The sequence below is a fragment of the Ornithodoros turicata genome, chromosome 1, assembly GCF_037126465.1.
Source record: "Ornithodoros turicata isolate Travis chromosome 1, ASM3712646v1, whole genome shotgun sequence".
In the NCBI taxonomy this organism is placed as follows: domain Eukaryota; kingdom Metazoa; phylum Arthropoda; class Arachnida; order Ixodida; family Argasidae; genus Ornithodoros; species Ornithodoros turicata.
Window position 1 is genome coordinate 66,384,019 of NC_088201.1, and position 8,757 is coordinate 66,392,775.

Below are 8,757 nucleotides of genomic sequence, written 5' to 3' on the forward strand. Positions count from 1 at the left end.
CTTGATTGGAATCTCTGGTGTGCAAGGTTCCCATCAAGCGAGTTCCGTTAAGTCTACAAACTGGGCCACGTTTCGCTGCACCGTTGAGCTGCCCTTGCGAACCAGCCAGTCGGGACTGCACCCATCTCTGTCTTCTGTCGGACTGTAGTTGATGCTGTGAAGGGTGCTTCTACTGAACGATGCCTCCCCGCTTCTTTCTCGGCAGTAGATGCTGAATACGACAGATTGCGTGCTGTCCGTCGCCGTGCTGAACACAAGGCTCGCCGCACCGGTCTCCGCTGCCACCTTGTTGAAGCTCGACGAATCCAGAAACTCATACACTGTCACTTAGTTAAACTTGCCGCTATTCGCTGGCGACGTTTTGCAACATCTCTGTCTCCGCGCACACCGCTATCAAAAATATGGAACGTGATTAAGGGGCTTTCGACACCAGTGGCCCAGCGGCACCTCAAGCCCTCGCAATTGCCACCGCTCGCTCGGAACGCCAGGTTGCGAATGACTATTGTGCCATCCTCACCACAGGGACCGGGACCGCCAACCACTGTCAGCGGATTCGTCGGCTCGTGCTATCGCGGTAGTCCTGGGCTCTTCGCAGGAGCCCTCTCTGGACGATCCCTTCTCCTCCCATGAATTAGACACTGCGCTTCGGATATCCCCCTCTCATACTTCTCCTTGGCCTGATGGTATTATCTACAAAGCACTCCAGAATCTCTCCCAGTGTGCCCGCAGCACACTGTTGATGATCTACAACCGTTGCTAGCGAGATGGAGTAGTCCCAGATGATTGAAAGCGTGCTGTGGTGGTGCCTCTCTTGAAGCCTGGCAAATCCCCGCACGCTCTGGACGCCTTTCGCCCAGTCGCTCTTACCAGTTGTGTCGGGAAGGTTATGGAGCGCATGGTGTACGCCCGGCTGAACTGGTACTTCAAAACCTCACAATTCTACCCTGAGGTAATGGCCGGATTCCGCCAAGGAAGATGAGCTATCGATAATGTGATAGCTCTCGTTTCCTCTGTGCAATAAGCGAAGTCGGAGGGTCTCCTCAGTGCTGCCCTCTTTCTTGACGTCGCAAAAGCCTTCGACAGTGTTCTTCACAGCGTCGTAGTAGCATCGCTTCAGGAAGCCGGGATGGGTGGCTGCACACTCTTATGGCTACGCGATTTTCTTTCGGACAGATCCTTATTTGTCCGTAGGCGAGAGGGCGATAGCGCCACGTTCCCTGTGCGCCGCAGGGTTCCGCAGGGCAGTGTTCTAAGCCCCCTCTTGTTCAATGTCATCATGGCGCACCTGCCCCTTGAACTGCCTAACCATACCCACATCACCATATACGCGGATGATATTTGCATATGGACTTCTGCTGTGCGGCGGGATACCGTACAACGCCGCCCACAATCTGCTCTAGACGCTACTGTGTCATATCTCGCTGATCGAGGACTATCGGTATCGCCAACCAAAACCGTGGCTATGGCATTCACGCGGCGCTCATTCTGCAGCTATCCCCTCTTCTTGACAGGACCAAGACTGCCGTTTGTTCCCTGGTGCAAGTACCTAGGCGTCATCATTGATCGGGGTCTAACATGGTCTCGACAGATTACTGCCCTCTGTGACATCACAGACTCTTATATTAACGTGCTGCGCCGCCTCTGTGGGTCCTCTTGGGGTCCTTCCTGCACCGACCTCCTCCAAGTACACAACTCTGTCATTATGGGCACTTTACGCTACTGCTTGCTTGTGTTGCACGGTGTTTCCCTATTAGAATGTAGATTTATTGTACTTGCCAAAGGATCCACCAAAATCACACAACGTCAGTCCAACTGCGCAGTTCGTTCCAAAAACGTCCGTTCTACACTTCTTCCTCTACCTCTCTCTTGCCCATGAACATAGGGCTGCCTACAACCCCAACACTCCCCCCGACTAAGTTACGACAAAGTCTTTCAAATGTGCCGGTGTCTTGATGACACGCCCAAAACGTCCCGTTCGCATGTTTGGCTGCTGAGTGCCCTGAGCCTGCCCGCTTGCCTGGTCTGTAGTCAGTAAAGGGAAGGCTGGTTCCTGCGACGTACTCTGCTGTGTCTGCTCGGTGTCCGTGGATGGAGGGAAATTCAAAAGGCTGGGTGCAGTTACCATGGCTGCAGTATCACCAGTTATATCCATTTTGTCAAGGATTCGGCGCTTGATGTGGTCAACGTGGCGGCGATCGAGTCTTCCGTCGGTAGACGTGACAGCAAATGAAGATCGGCCCGTCTGCTTTAGTATTGTTGCCGGAAGCCATCGCGGCCCGCTGTGGAACATCCGAATATAAACTGGCTGCCCTACTTTGTATTTCTCAGTCGTTTGGCTTGATTCGTTGGGCATGTTGTCTGAATGCTCCTGAGGATGTATTGAATTCCAAGCTGTTGTCAGGGGGCGACCAAACAGCAGTTCTCCGGGGGTCTTCCCGGTTGTCTTTGACACTGTGGTATGCTGTCGAAACAAAAAACGTGCCAGACGACACTGAGTGTTGTTCTCAGTGAGCTTGCGAAGTGCTTTTTTTGTTTCAGCGACCATCCTTTCGGCCTGGCCATTTGTGGCTGGATGGAACGGGGCACTTGTACGTTGCTTGATTCCGTTGCGCTTACAGAATTCGGACATCTCTCCGGAAACGAAATTTGGAGCATTGTCCGAGAAGAGAACACGTGGTATGCCAAATGTCGCAAAGACATTACGTAGCTCCTGTATGATGTTTCCAGAGGTAGTGGTTCGTAGCCGTCTCACCTCCAGCCATTTCGAGAATGCATCGACTATGATGAGGTATGACCAACCGTCCATTGGACCCGCGAAGTCGATATGTAGCGTATGCCAAGGAGCATCAGGGCGTTTGAAGTCTTCATCCACGAAGGATGGACTTGCACGCGCCCAAGTTTGGCACGTGTGACATCTGTCAAATGTTAACTGGATGTCGTGGTCAAGTCCTGGCCACCAGAAATGACTTCGAGCGGTGCTCTTCATTGCTGCTACTCCTGGGTGGTTTGCATGTAGCATTTGTAGTGCCAAGGGCTGAGCTTTCTGAGGTATTATGACCCGGGAACCCCACGTGAGGCAACCTTTACAGACGGCAAGTTCCGACCTTCGACGTCTGTAGGGAAGAAGGTCTTCTGTATTCCAATCTGAGAAATCACCCCGTTGGACACCTTCCAAGACCCGTGACAAGATGACGTCACGTTGAGTAAGCTGTGCCACTTGGTTAGCATCCAGTGGATCGCAGTGGAGTGCTTCTAGCATTAGTACCTCACCCAGTGATGCTTGACCATCGACGGATATGGGCAGTGGGAGACGGCTCAATGCGTCTGCGTTTTGATGCCGATTTCCAGGACGATATACCAAGGTATAGTCATATGCGCTTAGTAAAAGGCACCAGCGAATCATTCGGGGTGACAACATCTGAGGAATCTGTTTGTTAGGGCTCAAGATTCCCAATAACGGTTTGTGGTCCGTGAACACCGTAATGTGTCTGCCTGCAATAAAGTGATGGAAGTGTTTCATTCCAAAAACGATGGACAGACCCTCCTTGTCCAGGTGTGCGTAGTTCCTCTCGTGAGTACCCAGTGTGCGCGAAGCAAACATTATTGGAAGCTCATCTCCGTCGACTGTTTGTTGAGAGAGAACGGCCCCAACTCCGTATGGTGAGGCATCACAGGAAAGGATGATCGGCCGGGATTCATCAAAATGTGCTAAAACAGGTGCCTTCACCAGAAGCTGTTTTAGTTCTTCGAACGTGCTTTGTTCTTGATGTCCCCACTTCCAGGAGGTCTCTTTGTCGAGCAGCCGGTACAGAGGCTCCGCCACTGTCGCTCTATCCTTCAGGAAACGGTTGTAGAAGCTTAAGAGGCCCAAAAATGACTGAAGTTCCTTCCTGCTACGTGGTGCAGGAGCGTCGATGATGGCTTGTACCTTTCTCCTGGTCGGAGTGATGCCTGTAGATTGGATGTGATATCCTAAGTATTCCAGTTCAGGAACCGCAAAAAGGCATTTGTCGAAACGTGCTTTCAGTCCAGCTTTATGCAACCGTTGGAGTACTGCACGCAGACGTTCATTGTGCTCTTCCTGAGTGGACCCCGTTATTAGAATGTCGTCTAAGTAGGCTCCGACGCCCTCTAATCCAGAGAGTAGCGTGTCCATGCATCTTTGAAAGGTGATCGGAGCCACGGATACACCAAAAGGTAAGCGAGTGACCCGGAAGAGTCTTTTGGGTGTGTTCAACGTAAGCAGCTCTGACGTGGGTTTGTCCACCCGAAGCTGCTGCTAGGCCTGTTGAAGATCTAGCTTCGAAAATATCTTGCCCCCCTGGACGATACTGAGCATGTCGTCTACTGTCGGTAGTGGGTATGCAGCTTTCGCCACAGCCACATTTACAGTACTTCTGTAATCACCACAGAATCGAAGTGTGCCGTCCTGTTTGCGCACAGTTACAAGAGGCGTAGCCCAGAGCGAAGATGAAACAGGTTCGATGATTCCTTGATGCTGAAGCTTGCTAAGCTCTTTGTCGACGTCATGTCTTAATGCTAACGGCACGGTGCGACTCTTCAGGAATTTCGGAGCAGTGTTCCGCTGTACGTCAATATGTATAGGATTTCCTTCATGTCCAGTCATGTTGCCCTGGAATACTTCCTTGAACTCGTCCAGCAAGGCTTGACACTCTGTTGCGGCGACTGTATTAATCCCAGTCACTGAAATTCCCAGAGGTTCGAACCAGTCCCGTCCAAGAAGGCTTACGCCGCAACCAGCAACGACGTAGAGATCCAGTTCAGCCTCTGTGTGCTGTAGCTTGACGTGCACTCTCGCTTTGCCTCGTACCTGTAGTGGAGTACCAGTCCACGTCTTTAGGTCAAAAGTTGCGCTGTGCAAAGTAGGCCTGTCATTATTCCAGAGGTGGTGAAATGTTTCTTCGCTTATGATGGAGAATGATGCTCCCGAGTCCACCTCAAAAACGCAAGGGCGGTTGTCTAACGTTACCTCTATGGTGTAACGATTCGTTGCTTGTCTCGAGGTATGTAGTGAGAAAAGGTCTGCCCACGCCTCAGTCTCTGTAGCCTCAATGCAGTTCGTTTGCCGGTGTTGTTGAGACTGGCGAGTGTTATCGTGATCAGTAGTCTTACCAGACTGCTGCCGCTTCTTACTGATGCAAGCCTTTTCAATATGTCCAGTTTTCTTACAGAAATTACAGACTGACTTCCGAAATCGGCAGTTCTGAGCATTGTGATCTCCATTACAACGGTAACAACGGGAAGTTTGTTTGGTCCCCGTCTTTGAATTCCGTTGCTTTGTCGTCGTGTTGAGAATCTTGTTGCCTTCCGTACTACGCATGCTTGACTGTTGCTGGACTGTCGACTCCATAGCTTTTGCGATGTCAAAAGCTTTTTGAAAGGTGATACTCCGCTCTGAGAGTAATCGCTGCTGTACGTGGACGTCACGTAGCCCACAGATGAATCGATCCCGCAACATTATCTCCAGTGGAAGAGTCGTGGTTGCAGGAGTTCCGACAGTAGAAGGAGTCGTTGTGGTTGATGCCTCTGGCTCGGTTGCGCGTGACGTGGATGGCGTTGCAGCCGGTGATGTACCAACAGTCTGCGATGTTCCAGCGTACAAGGTGCCAAAGTTGCAGTCCTTGGCGAGAGCTCTCAAGGCATCCACGTATTCTGAAACGCTTTCCTGGGGTCTTTGATCCCTCTTGTGGTAACGCCATCGGCCTATCAGTTCGGAAGGTCCCGTCTCGAAATGAAGATTTAATTTGTCCATAATTTCATGATGGGGTACCTGTGATGGCGATAACGGATGTAGGAGATCCCGAACCTTGTTGTAGGTTTCTTCTCCGATGCAAGTGAAAAGCAACGCACGCTTCTTTGCTGCGTCCCGTACGTCATTTGCCTCGAATAGAAACTCGAGACGTTCACGCCATGATGTCCAGTCTGAGCCGGCAGTGAATTCTCCAAGTCTTGCGTGGTTCATGCTGCTCCCTCGTCGCCAGTATTAGAATGTAGATTTATTGTACTTGCCAAAGGATCCACCAAAATCACACAACGTCAGTCCAACTGCGCAGTTGGTTCCAAAAACGTCCGTTCTACACTTCTTCCTCTACCTCTCTCTTGCCCATGACAATAGGGCTGCCTACGACCCCAACATTCCCTCTCCAAGGAACGGCAACTGCTTAATCTTCAAACTCGTAGCCTGCGCACTTGCTTGGGAGTCCCGAAGACCACGGAAACTTTCTCTGGTATCGCCGAAGCGCGGGTTCCTTCCGTACTTATCATCCGGGACACGGCAACCCTACAAAATTACACACGCTGTCTTGTACGGCACCCATGTCACCACCTTCGTGATGTTACGCAGCACTGCCCTGCTTCTGCGTACGGCCAAGCTGTTCTGCGCCTACAAGGACAAATCCCACCATCGCATACCTTGGTCTCCTATACGAAGCCGCTGTGGACCTTAAGTCTGCCCCCCGTGCACACATCCGTTCCTGGTCTTCTGAAGAAGAGCTATGAACCAGCTGTAGTGGCATGCCAACTAACGCTGCAACATCTCCACTCCGTGCACTCAAACCGAATGGAGGTTTTCACTGACGGCTCGGTGGCGTCCGATGGATCATCATCTGCATTTTACATTCCGGAGGAGGCATACCAGCGCGGTTTCAAGCTGCTGCCCGCGCTGTCATCAACCGAAGCAGAAGCCTTTGCTATCTTATCTGCTCTGCAGGACATCTCTTCGATGACACCAAGAGCGTGGACTATTCTTTCGGATAGTAAGTCAGCTTTGGAGGCCCTGGAGTCGTATTCCCCCAAAGTTATCAACGACATCTACACGGAGATCCTTTGCCCGCACGCCACGCTGTCGTCTCTAGGTCACAGTGTGTGGTTCCAGTGGATTCCAGGCCACGTTGGTATCTCGGGGCATGCCCTTGCCGATTCTGCGGCCAGGAGTGCTCGTGCAACTGGGTCTCCCACTTCTGCCCTGCTTACGCCGTCTGCCTGCCGGCTAGCCATTCACCGCTACTGCAGAAATAGCTCTCAGGCCTTTTTTCAAGACGCTGCCAGGACGAACCCTTTTCTGCGCTCGATTGACCCTACGATGACCCACACACTAGTAGGCCGCTACACCAGGGAGGAAGAGTCCTTGCTCCACAGGCTTCGACTGAATGTGGCGCGTACTCCACTGCTCCTGTTTAAGATGGGCCACCTTTCGTCACCCAAGTGCCCCACCTGTCATGTCGAAGGAGACATCCCGCACTTGCTGCTCCACTGCACCCGTTACCGCCAACACCGTCTTATACTACGGTCGCGCATTGCTTGTCTGAGGATTCCGGACTTTTCCCTAGCTACGCTGCTAGGCCCCACACAATATAGTCAGGTGACAAAGGCACTTCTTCAGTTTCTACGGATCAGTGGCCTTCTGGGAGAACTGTGACCAATTTCGTGTTCGTTTTCCGTTCTGTATGATTGTTTTGTTTTTGTTTGTTTTCCTTTCGTTTGTTAACCTTTCGTTTGTTTTTCTTTTCTGTGTTTTATTTCATTTGGTTTTCTTTTTATTTGTCTTTCCCTTCCTTTTTTTCCTTTCTTTTCTTTCCTGGGAATAGCAAGCCGCCGTAGCGGTGGCTAACCTTTCCCTTCTATTTTTTTATATAATAAACATATCCCCCCCCCCCCACCCATTGGAAGTTGGTGGATCCATCCGTGAATACTGCAGTGCGTGTAGGGTATCGGCACTGCATCATGTCTAACGCAAGTTGTTTCAACACGGGTGCTGCAACGTGATCCTTCTTGTTCTTGAGCCCAGGAGTGGTAGTGGATATTGAAGGTATCGAACATACCTACGGAAAGGTCCTGGGGACCATTGATCTGCAAATAACGACCGGCAGCAACGGCTTTACAGCAGAGATGCTACGAGAAATGCTTGGTCGCCTCCGCCTTTGGAGCTTTCAGCGACAAGGCGCAGATAATAGGGAACAGTTGCCCTGAGGCGTAACTGGCGGCTCTCGGGCCGCTGCCACCAAGTGCGTGTTTCAGCGGCGCGCGGTACTCCGAGACAGGCCCTCAAGCTTCTGGCCAACAGACACCGAAGACTTCATTCAGAAGTTCTTGAGATGCCGTGTAAAACACCTGTAGAGAAGACACCGCAGTTTGCACATTCGCGGTGACCCGTGATCCCCTCATGGGCTGCGGTATTTCTCTTTTGCCACAGTGCATGGATTCACCTTCCAGAAAGAGATTTTCCCGGAGAGGCTTGAAAGCAACCGGTATCCCCGTTGCTCTATTCTTACGGCGTGTCACCTGAAAGGGTTCTTCCTAGAGTGCCTCAATTCTAGCTCCCTCTGCATAGACGGAGCTAGTATTCAGGCACCCTAGCTCTTCACTTCTTCGTCGCCCTCCATATCTTGTGGGGGGTTGAGGCAGGGAGAAGGTCACCACAGAGGGTAACTCACCATGCCCGATTTCGGTGGCATCGGACCAGTCCTACAGTGCATTTGGATCCCTCAAAGAGGGCAGGGCCTGATCGTCGCCGCGAATTGCGCTCAGAGGCCGCCGATTCATGGATGATCGGCTCCTGTCACTCCGTGGTGTATGTAACCCGTCGGCGGGACCATCCTGGCTTCCAACGTGTCGGCGGTGGACAGTGCGCCCAGTGTCCATTAACAAAGAAGGTCCTCAGATGGCTGAAAAGGACTAGAACAGCAAGAGGCCTATAGGCTATAGCCAGGGCTCAGAGCAGCGAAAAGCATGTCCGTG

The 8,757-nt window shown here is 51.8% G+C and overlaps 3 protein-coding genes across 3 annotated transcripts; 1 reads left to right on the forward strand and 2 right to left on the reverse strand.

Moving 5' to 3' along the window:
- Nucleotides 1-1,912: 1,912 nt before the first annotated feature.
- Nucleotides 1,913-4,156, reverse strand: LOC135400641 (uncharacterized protein K02A2.6-like). Its single transcript, XM_064632503.1, has one exon. It carries the CDS (start codon nucleotides 4,154-4,156, stop codon nucleotides 1,913-1,915), a length of 2,244 nt encoding a protein of 747 aa, XP_064488573.1.
- A 123-nt stretch (nucleotides 4,157-4,279) lies between these two features.
- LOC135400721 (uncharacterized protein K02A2.6-like) lies at nucleotides 4,280-5,983 on the reverse strand. Its single transcript, XM_064632631.1, has one exon. The coding sequence runs from the start codon at nucleotides 5,981-5,983 to the stop codon at nucleotides 4,280-4,282; it is 1,704 nt and encodes a 567-aa protein (XP_064488701.1).
- A 597-nt stretch (nucleotides 5,984-6,580) lies between these two features.
- On the forward strand, nucleotides 6,581-7,438 carry LOC135400794 (uncharacterized). The gene has a single exon (XM_064632751.1). The coding sequence runs from the start codon at nucleotides 6,581-6,583 to the stop codon at nucleotides 7,436-7,438; it is 858 nt and encodes a 285-aa protein (XP_064488821.1).
- Nucleotides 7,439-8,757: the final 1,319 nt, after the last annotated feature.

What these genes read in the sequence shown, in the direction of transcription:
- LOC135400641 (XM_064632503.1), bottom strand. Translation starts at nt 4,156, where the DNA reads ATGGACACGCTACTCTCTGGATTAGAGGGCGTCGGAGCCTACTTAGAC.
- LOC135400721 (XM_064632631.1), bottom strand. Translation starts at nt 5,983, where the DNA reads ATGAACCACGCAAGACTTGGAGAATTCACTGCCGGCTCAGACTGGACA.
- LOC135400794 (XM_064632751.1), top strand. Translation starts at nt 6,581, where the DNA reads ATGGAGGTTTTCACTGACGGCTCGGTGGCGTCCGATGGATCATCATCT.